Genomic DNA, 19,053 nt, shown 5'->3' with positions numbered 1-19,053 from the left:
CTTTCCCATAGATTTTCGATAGGGCCGATTGAAAGCGACCGTCATCCAACGCTGTCCGACAATCTTAACAAGGTCCACCTTATGGGTGCATGACCTACGCTGCACTTGCTGATCCGTGGTTTCCGTTCCAGAAGCTCAAGGCCCCAGCGGTGACCTGTTTTGCGACTTTCCCATTGTCTCATCAACTTGCCAATTTGCAGGACTGTAATGGTTACTTTTGTTCTTCATTTTGTTGTTGTTGTTCATGTTTTATCTAATTTTAATAAATATCCAGCTAGCAAGAATCAATGAAAAGCCAACTAAAGCGGCCAGTTTTATTACAAATCAATTCTAAATTCGTCGTCAAGTAATACGGTACTTTTTATCTTATCGAATCACATTATGAGATATAAAGAAATATCTATGCCCTTGGGAACGACTTGAAACCTGATATAGTATGATTTATGTAATTAAATATTTTGCAATGGCTCTGCAATCACGCTTAGTCATTGAACTTTATTATCTAATTTTAATTAAAAACGTTAACTTCATCCATAGTAATATTGAAACAGTTAATAAAAATGAATGTCATGTTCGGATATTACGTAAAGGATAGTGACGACGGTTGACAATTTAATTGTCATAATGACCACCAAAAGTAATTAACTCCTAATTAAATTAATACCATAACTTTAATTTATGCTGACAATGTAAATAAAAGAATAAATTTTAAATGGCACTCCTGTCATGTAATAGTTACGTCTTCTTTATAATTGATACCGTGTATATAAATTTTCAGTAAATACATAACAAAAAATTTAAAAAAAATATATCATTAATTTTCTACTCTGTAGCCGTATAGTTTTCTATGTTTATTTATTTTAAAATTTTTGTTGTTTATCTACACTATTGCCTTCTAAGCATTTACAGATTACGCGTGCTTGGTGGGTGGAGTAGAACGCGAAAGGCGTTTAGTCTAAACCTCATTCATGTAATAGCACAGTCTCCTCAGCTATGGCTACAACATTACATGTAACGTTACGGGATTTGTCGGGCGCCGAGCTTTTAGATCGCTCAAACTGTGAAATGATCAGGCATAAGGGCCTCCGAGAGGAATTCGACTTGGGATGTCACTTAATATGCATATAGCATTCCACCTCAAGGGCGCCCGATGGGAGCCCAATCTCGACTTGGTCATTGGCTTATATAGTGGCTATTGCTTGGAAAATATTCCGCAGTTAAGGTAATGTCCAAACATAACTAAGTAAGATAGGTGTCTACTATCGTGCATCTAATAACGTGTTTAAAGAGAAAATTTAAAATTTAAACTAAGAACACAAATTCTGCATTCCCCTTTATTTCATTCTTTATTCGAAATACTGGATCTGGCAGTATTATGGATGTAATCCACAAGTGATGGTTTATTCGAAACAAATAGGACGAGTAAAAGCTAAAAATATTTAGTAAAGAAATTGTAATTAGAAAGTGTTAATCGATTCATAAAGTTAAACAAGAGATGCTGAATATTATAAATTATAAAAAAGTAAACACAATTATGTTTTATATGAAACTTCTAATATCTATGTTAAGCAATTCTTAACTAGGAATTGCAAGCTGGCATGCTAAGTAAGTAGAAAGATATACTAGCGTCTACTGCATAAACGACCTCAAAACGGCCTAGTCAAGTGCCGTAATATAAAACAAGTCGAATTCTTAACGCAATAGTTTGCGTTTCTATACTCTTTTCTACTTTCATTACATCAATTGTACTTTATTTCTAGAAAGTTAAGGTTTAAATTAGCTTCACGTTGTGGACACGTGCTGAGTCCACAAGGTATTAATGGAGAGAATACACGTTGTACAGCGCTTAAGCGCTTTAAGCTATGCTTCATTTCTGCGATATATTCAATAGCCTGTTCACTAAGGCGCTGCGTTGCTAATGGAGTTACCGAACCAGCGATGACTCAAGCCTCGGTAAACAGTATGCGGGGCGATGAGTCACCGTTTTACACATTCGCGTATTGTATTGGAGCGTGTTGTCAGTCTACAGTTGGACTCGTCAAGTAAGCAAGCGAAACGTTTTCAGCGTTTATAACGCAGACATTTACTGCCAAACGCAACAAACTTATCTATTTCCTGATGGGACAACCAAGTTTGTACAATATATTTTATGTCTAACGATAGAATAAGTTCTAGTGAAAGTGTAGCGTGTACTTTGGTTACGCCGTCGCAGTTAACATTTCGTGTATGTGTGTGCCGTTTGTGAAATTTTATAAGTTAATGATTGTTTTGTGCTATTTGTGAATTAATTTGTGGCTAGAACGATGCCGTCAAACAAGAAGTTGGTTGCTAAAATGAAGCAGATGGCACATTGTATTTTGATGATGCATATGGTGAGTATATCTTTGAATTCATGACCTCTTAGAACGTTCTTACAATATAAGCATATAAGTATACGCAATAAGCAAACAATGTGATATATTCCTTCTAGGTATTCAACTGATAACTGTTGATATATCATTTTGAGGTTACTCCCTAACTCACGTAATATTTTTTTAAAATATGTTACGTGAACTGTCCTTTCGTTAATCTGCTTTATTATGTTATTGGATAACTAAATGAAAGCCAATCTTTCCAAATAAACTAATTGTTGGTAAACATTATTATTATAACAAATAATTCGTAGTAAATAAATTGATTTGAACAAAGATTTAATGTATCGTGTGTAACTATTACTCCATAATCTATGAAACGGAGTAAAGAAACTTCATTACTTGTAGATATCGATTGAGGCCCTTGCCGTACTAAGGGGCCAACTTAATTTTGTTACGAGTTTAGAAAGCAAAGTTTGGTTTTAAAGCAAGAAGGAATGACTTCAAAGAGATAAACAAATATGCAAAAATATGATAAATTTATTCCTGAATGTAATTGTGCAGTTACTGATAATTTTATATTTACGTATACATCAAAATCCGTTTTCAATTATCAGCACGCATCCTTCTAAAACACGATATTTATATTTTATGTTAAGTTATATAGACTTTGATTAGATGTAAGAATTACTTAATGTGCAACAGCGAATATATTCAATGAATAAACTTATTTATTGATGACCGTTATAATTTTAATAATTATAAGAACGTAATTTTAATGGACGACTGTTTCGATATCAATGAAAATTACATAGTTTATTTAATTCCCCAAAGTAATAATTTGGACTTGAGGAGTCTATGGTAATAGCCTTGACTTTTTTGAATCCATAAATATGTATAGTACTCTGTATGTACATATATAATTACGTACACGTCGAACAAGCAAATATAATAATAATGGTTGTAATTAAAGACGATAACGGGAGACGATCATTATTTTCAAAACAAGAAACACTGTATTGAATGACTCGTTATTGAGTAAAATGAAAGTGTTAGGGACAAAAGGCATTCGTTTAAAATCCGAGACAGGAACAATAAAATGGAGAGTGGTAGCAGAACGTGACTAGACAGTGCCAGCTGACGATGGAAGTATACAGCTCGCGATAGAAAGGGGCGAAAGATACTTATTATTCTTTTTATTTTTTTTTCTATGCCCTACAGTATTCGTATTAAATGTTATCATTAGAGAATATTATTAATAAAGACTAGATTATATATTGACATAAATGTGATGCAAATAAACGAATAAGAAAACATAAACCGTATTTAACATTTGTTTAAAATTTATGTCGCGACACATAACCGAGCTATTTTAGTTCGGAATCCCGGGGAGGCGTGTCCCCGGTATTAATACATCAGGCCCGGCTGGTGACTCAACAGCGGTCTGAAAGCTACGTCTTGCCCCACATCCTCCATATTCTCTGTATTACTCACAGTGGTAAACCCGGAATCGTGGAGTATTTATGTCGTCTCGCACGGCCGCCGAACTCTATATAATGGTACATATATTGTAAATATTCCAGGTTTATTGCACGGCAATAACTAATCATAGATGTCTATAAAAAACTAGACTTTAATGAAGCTAACGATTGGATGATTAAGAATATGACTTTCTTTTGTTTACACACTATCGTGTCCGAGGTTATTGCCCTCTTAATATGTAATTATAGAGATACATGCGGAATTTTATTATAGTGTATGGTGCTTCACGCGTATTTTACACTATACGAAATAATTCTAACACAAGTGACTAATTTATTTTCAACTTTTTATAAATTGTTTGATACATCAATTTAATCGCTTAAATTCATATCGATAATAAATAATCTGCTATCACTTTTATACTTTTATAACTAAATATTATAGTACTACATATACGAAAGAGATTTGGTATAATTTTTTTTTACATAAATTATTATGCGGCTCTAAGATTATCTTATTTATTGCGGTCGTAATTTTTTAACGTAATCTATAGATGAAGTCGTTAAGGAAGGAGTTTTTACTATCTACAATTCTGTATTATTGCATTTCCTTAAATTTATCTAAGTAGTAATACTTGATCCACCACCGATATCGTTTAAGACTAGGAAACAGAAATGCCTTAAGCCTTAAATGCTTATTTCCTTGTAACCTTCACGTCATATAGATTCTTACTGCCATAATACCGATGACACTTCCTAGCTGTTTTGCTGTGTAGTTTAAGAAATTTATCTTTGCCATTTTAAATGAGATCAACAAAAGAAAACGACGCCATTCCATTTACATGGAACGTTGAATAGGCGAGTCAACACATATGTGTAGGTTCGGTCTGAATTGATATAAAAATTTCGACCCCCTGCAGATGTAACCCTTCCGCCACAGTAAGACCATTGATTTTTATTATTGAATATTGCGGTTGTATGAACGAACTTATAATGAAAATATTTTTTTTATGATTTTGCTTTTATTAACGCTATGTCATATTACACAACTAGGTATGACATTACAATACACTCTTGGATAATGTCTCTAAAATTATCATGTACTTTTGAGAAATTCATTAAACAAAACCTTGTAAAAACTCCTTGGATATGAATTGCTCTGTTGCTGTCTTAAGGATATTGCAAAAGAGACCACGTAAAAACTAAGCTGAAGAATGTCACTGATAGGGGAGCGTAATCTGATTCTAGTTTGAAACAAATTGCTCTCTTCTGACATTTTTCTTATGTACACGTATAGAAATATAAATTAACACTTTCAAATATTCATAACTAGAAATGAGTTTACTACGACAAAAAATTTAGTTCTATTTTTTAATGTAAACAAAAGTTTAACCTGCGTTAAATTTAACGAACGTTTTTTGTATTTAATAATAAAAAATATTAATTTTTGTTACGTCTGTCACGAAATAAGATAAAGCTACTCAACTGCAAGCTTCGTTTGAATTTTAATTAAGCGTTCAGAAAAATATGCAAATAGCGGGATACTGGATGCAGACATCGCAAATCAAAAGAGGGTGTGCACCCACCGTTTTGTTATGTAAATATATTTTCATACCTCGATAGATTATAACAAGTTGAGTACTTGATATATTACATGTGACTATCATGTATAAAAATAAACCCACTGCTGTTCTTTTTAATTTTACATGTTTCGTGTAATCATTTGCATAGGTTAACGATAGATCTCAAACTTTAATAGATTATGGAAGTTAACATTTCGGTACCTTTTTTATACTTACATCAAGTGATTTTAAACATTTTGCAGACATAATTTTTTTTGAGAGATACAACATATATTGCGGAATTTTTTTAAAACAATCGTTATTCATTATTTTATAAATGCAAAATTATATTTGTATCCGTAAGTTGAATTAATTTTAAATGAAGTTTGGGGATAGAAATGTTATCTCTTAGAACTTTCTTATGATCATTTTATACCTTTGCAGTCCTGTATCGTGTTAAATTCACATAATAATATTTTCAGTCATGCCTAAATTCTAGTAAATTTTTCACAGTAGTTTTGAATTATCAACTTAATTTGCAAGTTGAAGTGGCAGTTGTAGGAAACAAAGCATAGAGAACAGAGAGAGTGGAGATCTCTGATCCGCAATCGTGTCGTAAGCCGTCCGCCTACGAGGTTAACAGAAGACCTTGTTAATGTCGTCGGTAGAAGTTGTCGTCGGTATTCAAACTGTTCCCTATCGACCCTATTACAAATGTATGCGTATGTCCTACATCCAGATGTGGAAACTGAAATTATCCTGCGGTTGAAATGATGATAATCACAAAATTTAATTATATATTAATATATATTTGTTATAATCCCATTGACGGGATATAAGATTGCTCAGAGTGTACAGACTATAAATAATTGACGGGAACTCGGTGTAGAAAGGTAATTATCATCTATGTTTTCAAACTTCGGAAGATTGATAACGAATTACTTACAATATTTTCCTACACTGTTAATCAGTGGCAACATCATACAATTTACAAAAAAATTCTACCCGCCGAGAATCAAATCCGTGGTCTGTTACTTAAAGTTAGTTCTTACCAACAAAGCTAAAACTGCGCTGTTTTTATAACATAAACATAATAAAAACAAGTATAACAGGAAGCAGGTGCGTAGTTAGAAAGCCCATGGCTTATATTGCGTACAAACGAAATCCATGCGTTGTATGGTATGCTTAAATTAATACGTCTAAAAACCGACGCTGTTCTTTATTTCTTTATATAGATAAAATCTAAAAGAAATGCATTATTATTTTCTCTAGATTTATAAAATTGGTAACGTTCCTATATGTTAGTGCATTGTAATAACTGTCTACGTTATTACAGAGTGAAATTTTTTGAGTAATAAATAAGCTTGAGAATAAACTGTTCAACTATTGTGTAAAAGAGCACAAAAAACCGTTTGAGTTTGCTTTGGGCTCTTCTAAATTAGTGCAGATACAGAACCTCGCAGATCTAGATTGAAGGATGTCACTATAGAAAAGTTCGATATAATTCTAATTTCTATCAAATTGGACTCTTCTTCTTCTCATCATTTTGTTGTGGTTGATCGGAATTCATCCTAATTATATGAATTAAAAAATCAGAAACCATACGGACGTTTACCAGTTTAGCAAAAAACTCGTAATTCGTCTCCCGCCTTGTTCTACAAAATAAAAAAGAACATCTGGTCGGTCTAAATATGTCTGACCGGGTTTAATTAGTAAACATAGCCTATGCCGCGACGAAGCACCTAATTATATTTTGCCACCTCGCCTCATTAAATTGCTACAAAGTTTTGCTTCATTATCTCAGATTTTCTTTGTGTCTTGCTAATGGCGTCGTTATCAGAGGCTACTGAAGGAGTTATCGAAATCATCAAGTGTGGAAAGCTTTAAAATTTTCAATGACATATATTCATATGTACTATAAAGGGACGGCACGTGTAATATTTTAATCTTGTTTGTATATAGATGATGTTTTGTTATTAGTGTAAAAGCATTTGCGAACGTGTAGCTCATTTCCTTTAAAAAAAATATTTCAGAATTAATAAATAACGTAGTAAAAATATAGTCAAAAAAGTGTTTTCGGAATGCCTATTACTACATGTTAAAATTAATAATTGTTCATTCCATCTCCTTCAGACTTTGTGGTGTTAGAAATTAATGGGCTGTCGCATGACAAAATAAATTTATGTAACATATTTCTGTGAATATTTTTAAAAGGTTATTGGAAATAAGTTTGAAAACTTTAAAGCTTCAGGCTTAAAATTTGCTATACATTCACTTTTTCAAAGGTTTTGAACCAATCAACTTGTTTACAACCTTAACGATGTTGTCCCAAAGTTTTATTTTAGTCTATAGTTAGTCTACGCTAAAGTTTTATTAGGTAGTTGTTACAATATCACGTTTACAGCTCCTAATGCTACCGTGTACAATTGAGAAGCACAATTTATCATAATGTTCATTTTATATACGTTCATATAAACAGAAACGCGTCGTGGTAATGACGCCCTTCCAGGGGGAGGGGGCGTGTAACCGGCCGTTACGGTCGCCGGATATGTGACCGCTGCATTTTATTACCACTTTACTCCGCCACATAATCGACCTTCATGATGAAGGGCTTCTTTTCAAGTAATAGCTCGACGGACGGCGACTTTGAACTGTTATGTCAGGGAACTATGTCTATTGGAATAATTGTGAAAGTTGGAAAGACGGAATTATATATAAAACTACAATGTCTACTCTAATATTTTACTTTTTTATCTCATAATCTTCTTTACACTGTGAGGTTAAAAAGAAAAATATTACCACTTCTTTTCGATAAAGCCGTGCGCGTTTTGGAGACCTTTATAAAGATATTATTTTATTGCTAACTTGTGTATTATTTTTAACCACGGTCTTAACTATATTCAATAAAAAAGCGTGAACAAAAGTTTCAAGAAAATTATTCACATGGCAAAAACACTATTAAATATACTTTGATAATAAGGTCGTTGGAAGGCGATGGATACAAGCCGCTTCCAATTATTCATAAATCTATGGATGAAGCCTATGACCATCAGAAAAACTAAATTATCATGGCACATTTAGGTTAACTTATTAAACATCAACTTATGATGACGTTACTAACGATTAAATTGTCACATTATTGTCACTAGTAGCCAACTTAGGTCTTAGCTTGGTTTAACTGACATACCTCGAGACATAAGGACTCCTTGGCAGTGGATATCCTACGGGTGAAATTATGATGATTGTGATTAATAGTCGAAACTTCCCTAATGAGAGTTATTTTCTATTGTTGCAGGTTGAATTTATCGAGGCATATTGCACTCCTAAAGACACAGCGCGTCGCTCACCGCAGCGCGGACGTCGCTCGCGGGAGCCGCGCCGTTCGCCCGACGCCGCTCAATGGCGGTACGAGTCCCGGCGGCAGTACGACTTTGAGTCGGCGCGCAGGCCGTACGATTACGGATCGGGTCGCAGGTCGTACCGCGAATTCGACGACGACTCGGCGAGACGACCCGCGTTCGACGCGGAGTCAGCGAGGCGCCGTGCTGACTACGAGTCCGCCCGCCAGACCGACTTCCACTTGTCGACGCCCGGAGCGTCGCGGCGCAGTCCTGACAGCGCGCCCGAGGGATCGGCGGACTCACCGCCGGAGCCGGCTCCTTCCGCGCCGCTCAGACACGAGAGGCATTCGAGGCACCGCTCGCAGCCCTACTACGAATCAGGTGTGTTGAATTCTTTCACACGTCCATTTAATGTTGACATATATATATTTCGTGTCGGTAAGTTATTGTTTAATCGTAACAATAATGGAATTAGCTTTTGTGTTGCCTATTATTATATTAGTCAATACAAAAGTGCGTCTTTACGGCAAAAGATCTTACGCTTCATAGAGTGACTGTCAGTCCCAGTTGCCCTGAAAAAACACTCAGGTCAGGTATGTCATTAAAATTGCTTTAGGATTGCCATATAGGTACATGAAAAGGTCTAACCTCGATTCGATCGGATCATATACCTATTTAATTTGACCTGCACTCGCTTGCATCATTAGTATTTGCGTTTTTCATCAATAGTTCAATAATGAAATATATCATGATTTAAAAGCATATGCAAAATGTTACAAACTAGTTGTCGAGTCTCTCAAAGCTCATCTCCAAGGACTAGTGGGACAAAGACTTCTTTCTTCCAGCATAACAATTGCGGTGGAGACTTGTTAAAGCATTGTTTGCCCAGAGCGGGAATATAGTCGTGTCCATTCGTTGCAGTTATATTAAAAAGAAAAACAGATTCCTTTTGCTTTGTTGTATAATGTGGGCTAGTAATTATTTTGCTTTGAAATTTACGTACACAACCATTACAGCTTTCAACAGCCATTAATATTTATCATATACGCACAAGAAATATGTTGTACATTGCTAAAAAGGTATAATATTTTAAAGTAAATAATGCATATATTTTAATTTCTCCTTGGTTACGAGCGTAAAAGCCTTTTTGCTGACAAATGTGCTTTTCATTCACCACTTTAAAGCTTTGAAACTTATAACCAATCACTCTGTAAAATTGTTTTGTGGGTATAGTATAATGTAATAGTTTTAAAATAAATAAACTTGCCAGTTTTAAATAATTAAAATTTATTAACACATACATAGATTTTTTTTAAAAATTGGTTTAGCAGTTACATGTTATACCTGATAGAAAAAAAATTAGTGAAAGAATCGCAGAAGTAAAAGCCTGGCTTAATGCATGGATAGATGGAATGGGAGCCGATTGGCTTTCCACAATTAGGCCGTTGGAGCTAATAAAAGCTGCAGTAGCAGTGAGCCAACAATGGCAAGTTTTAATCAGGCTTTTCCGTTTGCCCGTCCGTCTAGACTGGAAAAAATGTCTCGGCTGTAATAAATACATAGCCTGTATTGAGGCACAGCTTTTACATACGGCCTCTTTTATCTCTTGTTTGAAATTATCGACTAAAAGTGTACAATTATTTGTAACTTAACAAAATAAATGATGCATAAATTATTTTACGAGTGCGATAATAGTTAATGTTGATTCCTAATTGTCTGATTATGAATACATTCGTATAAACTTAAATGGCAAATTCAAAATCAATACCCGAGTAAGTGAATAATGATATATAGGATGATTGGCAATAGGTATAAAAACTTTAAAGGGCAAGTGTTTAGCTCATTCATCAGCATAAAGCTATACAGCTTTTGCGCCTATTTCCAATAACAATTTGTATAAAGTCATATCATTTTCAAAAAAATATTTTTTCTTTTGAAATGTAACATGCAATCTCCTGAGGATGCCCCGTGGAGGGGTGAAACACGTGTAGAGTAGATTAACGGTGATAGTTGTGTTTCGCATTGTTTACCGCACGCGCATTTATCAGCGGGCTGGCGAGCGGTGCACTTCATTGCACGACTATTGCTGCATAGCGGAAGTAGCTATATATTTGTCTCTTTCTTAGTTATTTTTTACTTCTGTCATTGAATTATCAATATACAGTAGTACATTGGCATTGATAATTACCATTACAGTTGTTAATGTATAGTAATCCCAACTTTTCAAATACTCTTCCTTACTATATTATCATTACGTTGTTATTATGTCTGAAACCATTGATTTTTGAGTAAGATTTACCGTAGATTAATTGATAGCAAATAAGCTTTATATTCACCCCTTTAAATCTTTTATATATATAACCAATCGCCATGTATATTAAAATATTATAAAAACACGTTGGCAGATGTTTTCAAGCAATAACAAACTATTTGATTGCCAAGTAATCATTTGCTAACTTTCGGGGTTGTTACGATGCCAAAAGGTATTAAAAGTGTTTATTGAAACAATTTAACAAATTCCACTCGCTTTACGATTCTGGCCATCCATGCGGAAAAGTAATTACGTCACCTAATGACGTCACTTAGGTGCTCCCTCACATTGCTAATAGTCGATTTGCTCGGCGCTTACAATCGTTCCAGCGATATTCAAGTAAAAACATTCACGTTGACGTGGCGTCGAGGCAGATGATTGTCCAGACTCATTGTAATTTATGTACAGAATGATTAGGAACAGGTTTAAGTCATTTGTCAGCAAAATTATTTAAAGCTTTTACACCTATTTCCAACGACTCCGTTTATACGAGTGATATCACTCTGAAATATGTTAATTTAATTTTTATTCCGTGGAATGCGACAGAACAATACTTCTTTCAATACACTGTCCCTGCAGAGGTAGTAAATAATAAATAACTTTAATATGTAGTAACATGAATTATGAAAACGCTTTTTCTCAATATTATATCATCATCACATTATCATTGATTTTTGGGTAGGGTGTACCATATATTCATTAACAATAAATGAGCTATATATTAGACCTTTTAAAGAATTTATACCTAAAACAATCCTGTATACTATAAATATACTATAGTGTGAAGTAAAAGATATTACGTACATAAACGTAGTACGTAAACCGTTTAGGAAGCAAAAGAAAATAGTTTTTAATTTTAATCAACCAGCCGCAAAATCTTTTCTCAGATATTTCGCGTCTGAAGGTTAACTCCAGACATTTTGTACTCAACATGCATTCAGTGGGATGCCTTTGTTGCGTGTAACTAGAAATTCTCATTAGGGTATTTCTATATGCCTTTGAGTCAACATTAGCATCGTATATGCTGTTATAAGGTTATTACATTCATTGACGCAGTCCTAAATCCCTTTTATTTCTGTTTTAGTTTTTTCTTTATGCTTGTTACGTCGTCATTTCGTATTATACAATATTGGGTTGAAGGCCACTGAATCAAAACAGTTCTCCAATGACTTAACGGAATCATTGCTCAATGTTTATTGTTAACATTACGGTAAGATACATAACGTTGAAAGATGTACATTGTTGTGCTTATTTCAAAGAAATAAAATATTTAATACATCAATAATACTAAAACATATCGTAATACGTTTATGTATATGTTTTAAAAAAGCATAATGTAAAGAAAATTTAGCATTATGAAAATTATAGATATAGACTTCAACTCTTGCCAATTGTCAAGTCGGCTCTCAGATAACTAGTAATACTCCAACCAAGTAGTGTATTCTAGGGTAAAAATTGTACAAGAAATTAACTAAAAACAACTAAGAAATAGAAAACTTTTCTGGAAACTTCTGTTCAACTTTGTAAACTTGGTGCCGTGGTTCAAATTAATGAGTCCACAATTTGTGTGGTTACATTTTACGTTTGCTTTTCAAACAATAGGGCCTATGTTAGATGCTAGTGTTAATTTCAGCTGGGCTACAGTGTTATTAAGATTATTTTAAGAGACGTTGTACAGGAATGCTAATAGTTTTAACTAACTTTATTATGATTATTATTAAGAAGAAAGCTGTTTTTTTATTATATCGATTCCGTGTTAAGTGTTTTAGATGTTATTTATTAAATTATTTTGTGTATATTTTTCTAGAATCGTCGTCAGGTGATCGATCCACGACAACAGACGACGAAGAAGAGGAATTTGGAGAATTTGATCCATTTGCAACCGCCCCATCGTTACATTCGCCTGACAGCGGTCGATCGGACCCGCGGTACGCGAACGCACCACGCAGGAATCCCAGTCCGTACTATTACGGAGACTTGTTCAAAAGTGCCCCTCCCCCGCCGGCTCCTTCTGCGCCTACAACGACAACTTCGTCGCGTGGTTCTCGTTACAGGAAGTCGGCAAGCCTAGACGCCCCTCACGTTGCTCCCAGACCAAATTTACCGAAGCGCTTCTCCGTAGCAGAGGATGGTTTCCGTGAGCTAGAGCGCTCATCGTCTTCGTCCGGGGAGAGCGCGTGGATGCCACCGCGGCGGCGCGGACGTGACGCGGCCGGCTGCGCGTGCGCCGCGTCCGAACATGTAGAGGAGCAGCGGGGCTCACGGAGCGTGTTTTATGTGCCGGCGCCCTTACCGCGCTGGCCCCAAGAGATGACTACGCGACAGATTTATGAAACGGCCTTCGACTGTAAAGTCGCGCGCTCCGACGATGATTTGGACGACTTCGACCGCGTCAGCAACCATCCCGCGCTCCTGCAGGCCGAGGAGCGCAAAGTCATTTCCTCCGCGTCCTCGGCTTTCGAAGCAGTCGAGCGCGGTGAACCAGATTATAAAGGTCGCCGTAAAGTTACGATGAAAACTGATAGCGTTCGTCGCTCCAAAATACCCACGATACGACAAAAGAAAGAAAATGAGAATAATGCGAGTACTCTGTCAGAAGAATTGGAGAAGGTGCACATTGAAGAGGAGGGCCGTACAGCTTCAACCTCTCAACTACCTTTACGAGGATATACGCCTTCGCCACCGTCAACGGCTCCGCTGCCGACGAAATTTCAACAAAAGGATGGATCTGCCATGAACAGCATAAAGAGTGCTCCTAACTTGCCTCAGTCCCAAGTAGCCCATCCACGGCTTAAAGACTTGAGACTACCAGTGAAGTCCCTGCGAGCTCGTGATACGCCGACCAGCAGCGATGCCAGCATGGCTGACGTCAAGGGATCCGTTTCCACAGAGCTCGACATCGGGCAGCGGTTGCGAGATTCGAGTCGCGAATCACGTGAGGATGATAACGAAAGGGGGCCATCGAAGGACGGTATTTTTTTAGAGATTAAGGGTCGACCCACTGCCGATTCTCATACACCAAAGTTGAATCGGTATTCGGGGCCAAAAGGGGTCGGCCCTATAATGGAGTTTAAAGGAAGGCCTAGTGTAGCGCGACCGCGCAGGAAGTATTCAAGTACGGAGAGCATGACTACCAGCAGCAGCGGAGGCAGTATGGAGTCGTTACGGAGCAGCAACAGCGAGGGGGACCGTAGCAGCAGCAGCTCGGAAAGCCGACATTCTTCGTCTCTTAGTTCCCACAGCTCCGACTCTGGAAATGTACCATTCACAAAATCTTTGCACCATATGCAACTGTCGGGGTTTGGACATCATCCAACTAAACTGCACATTCTGAGTCCTATATCGGATAAATCTTCACAAGAGCCCGGATCAGAGACATCCGATAACAACAAAAACAACAATTCTCAAAAAGTATCACCCGAGGATATGGAGACGGGAAACGCTTCTGTTTTAACTACTGATATACTGCCGAAGTCCAAACGCCGCGCGTTACAGAACAAGAATTTACTTAATCTCTCATTTAGACATTCGGTAACAGGGGACACCGAAATCCAGGGATCAGATAGTGGTATTTCCATACACTCGAGGGAGGGTGTTGATTCTAGAAATGCTTTTATAAATTTCAAAAACAGTAGTAGCGTTGAGGAAGAGAAGAAAAATGACGATGTGGATCTCTCTGATCTACCATTCGACATGCCGAAATTGCGACGTCGTCACGCCGAGGCCGAAGTTGACCTCCGATCCTTGCCATTTGACATGCCGAAGCTTCGTCGCAAACTGCGTGGACAGTCCCTGCAACTGAACAGTGACTTTGGGGAGGCGATCTCGAATGCTTCATCAAGTCAAAGCGTTCAAGATTTAAATCAAGGTTAGTTCATTTAATTATTTATATTATGGTATAGTGTATAAAATCCGATTTAGGAACATTTCATATACATTTATTGTGAAATTTTCCTAATTTTGTAACTTTTCTTTGCGTGGATGAAATGCTTCCGCATATTGACCTCCGTAAGGCCACTTTATGACGGACTTGCATCGACTAAAACTCCAAGGTGTTGCTCTATCATCGCTATGAAACGGGGCTCTGGGATAATTGTCAAACCGTTTAGAGGGAGAAAAAATCTCCTCTTCTATTCTCAAATAAAGATGCGCTGGAAATTAACGCACCTTTCTTTTCAACATCTTTACCTAATGCGCGAACGAACTTTCTCTAGACCATTCAGAGGTCAAGGAGAACAGACTAGACGACAAATGTCGTTGGCAACCTTTTCGGGACCTAAATTAAAGAACTCATCATCTGGTAAATTTGGAAACTTTAAAGAGAATGTTGAGTAGAAATTACTGTGTATTATCTATTTGTTAATGTTGATGTAGATTTAATTTTTTAATTAAAAGATATCTTCTTAACAAATGTATTATCAGTATAGTACATGAAAAAGTAGACAAAACATTCTGAAAACAAACATGAAAAACTAATGTGTGCGTCCAGTCAATTCTATTGTCCCTCTTGTCCCGTCAATTATATCTGAATGCGGTCGGACGCGAATGTATTTGCCGAGATTATAAACCACACGAAACTCTGATAACGTTTTAATATTTAATTTACTTGAGTGCTCCCGAGGCAAACTCCCGCGAATGTTGCATCCAATTTGTAAGGGACGTTGTTCGATAACAAATAAGTCGCGACGTACTCCTCCCTAACTTTTAACTTGACGTAGGAATTATGTTTTGCCTTTTTGGTTTTGGAACATGAAAAAAATTCTTATCTTATTAGTAGCGACACGAATGAAACGCCGAAAAAGTAACTAATTTATCGTATTTTTAAAATATTCATAAATCAATTAAAGTAAAATCAATGTAAATAAATAATATTAAATCACAATAATTAACAAGAGAAAAGTAATTAGCTCTTCATCTCATTAAATATTTACAATATGCGGATAACATCTTTTCCAGATAATCAGACTTATTGTGACACTTACTGCGAAAATTGTTTTTAGTTCTTAAACTATTTGTCTGACAGGCTTAAAGTTATTAAACAAGGGTACATTTGTATACCATAAAGCCGTAAATTTTTGGAATCTATGTGTGAAAATGGTTTATAATGTCAACACAATAAACATTCTGTAAAACGAATATTGTGTATGTTATCGAGTTTTAAAATATTTAAATATTATCTATTTAACAAAAAACTATGTTTATTTTTACAGGAAATAAACATAGACCGAAGTTGACCTTAAACTTTGAAGGAGGTACCGGCGGTGCGGGGATAGCGAAGGGACTGCATTTGAATTTGGGACCCATTGCGCCTCCACGGGATTTGGTCGACGCGTCTTTGCCGCTCGACCGACAGGGGTAAGTCAATATTCTCATAAACATTTACATCTAAATATTCAAACTCGAATGAAAGTAGCTGGATGCAGTCCGCTTCAAACTGGTATTGTTGGAAATCGGTGAGAGAGGCCTATTTCCAGCTGTGGACGTTCTACGGCTGAAATGATGATGATGATAATTCACATATGTTAAAATATTTATGCAGGCAATTATCTGTTTATACAAGGCTTGCCATTGTATTTTATGATAATACCAAAAACGTCACCTTATCGGATAATAGTCAATTAAATTAACATATTTCTGTACAGAATTTTTCAAGAAGAATTTAAATTAAGTGATCCGCTACTATCAGGAACCAACCTAACCACCTTATATCGAAAAATGACATCACTATAAATCTCGAGTGGATTTGCCACTGTCTGGGTTTTAACCAAGAAGGAATGTCTTGTCCCGTGTAAAATTAACTTTGTAAAATTCTATTAGTATTATATTTTGAAAAATATATTCATGGCAGCGCGTTGGTTGTTTGCAGATGGTATCATGGCACGTTGTCGCGAGTGGAAGCCGAGGGTTTGCTACGAGACGCCAACGAGGGCGCATTCCTTGTGAGAAACAGCGAATCTGCAAAACACGACTATTCGCTAAGTTTGAAGTAAGTTTAAACAAGCCCATATTTTATTATATACTATTACTATTCTTTTACATTTTATTATAAGTTTTATTATATCATTGTTTTACTTAAAAAAAAATGTATTATATTGTTTCATTTTTTTTAAACAAGCTTAATTCAAATGAGATGGAATTATTATATATAAATGACCTAAATAATAAAATATGTAAAATAAATAAAATAAAATTCATTAATGTATAGTTTAATTCTTAAATATGAATGGTTTTGTAATAACAGATTATAACTGTTCTTAAAGTCACTAAAAATGTTAATTTCAAGCTGTTAAGTTTGTTCACTTAAGGATTGTTTTTATTTTCATTTTACGTAAAAAATATGTGTGTACGTACTTGAGAGTTCTTTATATAAAATGCAAGTTCTTGTCAAAGAACAAATATGCACAAGTGCGTATTCTATTTACCCATTGGCAGTAAGAAAGTAATGAGTTATCGTTGTCCATCGATTGTGGCCGGTTGTAGGAATACTTTCGAATGCAATGGCCTATTAAAAACTATTTAATTACATAGAACGTCATTATGCCAGATAATGATGATTCTTTGGAAAGATGAGCTTAATCTATTATATTGTAAAAACGTACTTTATGCCATAAGAGAATACAGCATAAACTGGCCATAATATGATTAAAATTTAACAATAGTTTTTTCTATTAGGAAAGGGTATCGATTCTCGAAATGATTACTCGTTCCCCCTGAAGGCATGTTTTCTAACGGAACCTCTTATATTTTATACGTAAAGGGCCGAAAGTAGCTAGTGAGGACATGAACCAATTCCTTATATGATTTTTGTTGTTGACAATAAAAATTGCTCTGTAAAGTTATCATTATTTAGGTGGTTTGTGGTAGTGATTGTTTGTAATAGAGTGTTTTTGTTTGCAGGTCGACGCGCGGATTCATGCATATGCGAATATGTCGTGGCGGTGATGGGTACACCTTAGGTGGGGCCGCGACTGCCTTCCCCACTGTGCCGGCACTTATGCGCCACTACGTCACAGCACAGCGCTTGCCCGTGCGGGGTGCCGAACACATGGCCCTATCCACCCCGTTACAAGCGGTCCTCCTGTAAGACCACGTCCGTCTGAACATCTCGATTTCGTCTTAATATATTAGTGATTTAAGTCCAGTTTCCGAAAGATGAATTAAAGCTATCACGAAGCATTGTGTTGAATATAATCAGCTGGTAAACTCTTGAGATTTTTACGTATTTATTCCTGTTTCCTGAAATTCATATTTACTAACACAACTTTTCTGAGTAACTTCTATCAATTTGTGGTCATTATGACCGTCATGATTATACTAATTAATCTCTTGTTAACCTCTGTCTGTTTTCAGAAAGGTTTATAAAAAAATGCTAATTACTGTTTAGATTATTGTTATGTATTGTAGATTAACAAATATTGTTTGTCTCTTTCTGTTATATGGCTTTGCCTCTTTCAAATATGATATTAATATTGCTATAATTTCGAACGTAGTGTTAAATTTGATTAAAATAACTTACAAAGTATTAGCGAAAATAAATTAATTTCTCAATTATGAGATTTCGATGATTAACACGTCAAATTTACCAATTGGCTTATCATAGTCTTGATAACTTGATGAAAAACGCTTCTGCAAACGGATTTTCTGTTTAACGGTGATATGCAAATTAAAATTGAGATTGTGTTCAGACGTTCTAGAGAATTATGTTAAACAAAGGTTAACAAGAGGTAAACCGTGAATTAAAATTGATTGATCTTTCGGAAACCGAAGGTAAGTGTGATACTTAACGGCAGTTTAATCGTGTATTTGTATTTAAACGTAGATTTAGACGCCCCAGTGAACAATACCAAAGAGTATTTAGATTAGTACGTGTAATTCGACTGTAACGTCACGCCGTGCAATAGTTCGTCTCTTCTAGTCCGACATCGCAGCAAACTCGATGTTTTCCTTAGCACCCGTGTTGCTCGTATTTGCCTCATATTGCTTTACAATTGTTATCATTTGTGTCGA

General features: G+C 35.8%; 1 protein-coding gene across 1 annotated transcript; it reads left to right on the top strand.

Annotated features, from left to right (window-relative positions):
• The first annotated feature begins 2,035 nt into the window (after positions 1-2,035).
• On the top strand, positions 2,036-18,451 carry hwt (heavyweight). The gene is made up of 6 exons (XM_068766425.1): positions 2,036-2,372; positions 8,690-9,116; positions 12,854-14,914; positions 16,257-16,401; positions 16,913-17,032; positions 17,944-18,451. Exons 1-6 carry the CDS (start codon positions 2,304-2,306, stop codon positions 18,128-18,130), a joined length of 3,009 nt encoding a protein of 1,002 aa, XP_068622526.1. The 5' UTR covers positions 2,036-2,303; the 3' UTR covers positions 18,131-18,451.
• The last annotated feature ends 602 nt before the right edge of the window (positions 18,452-19,053 follow it).

Source organism: Battus philenor, unplaced genomic scaffold (genome assembly GCF_028537555.1).
Source record: "Battus philenor isolate CCGP_79_NKW_IND1 unplaced genomic scaffold, ilBatPhil1.0.hap1 SCAF_21, whole genome shotgun sequence".
In the NCBI taxonomy this organism is placed as follows: Eukaryota; Metazoa; Arthropoda; class Insecta; order Lepidoptera; family Papilionidae; genus Battus; species Battus philenor.
This window is presented reverse-complemented; position numbering and strand designations above follow the sequence as displayed.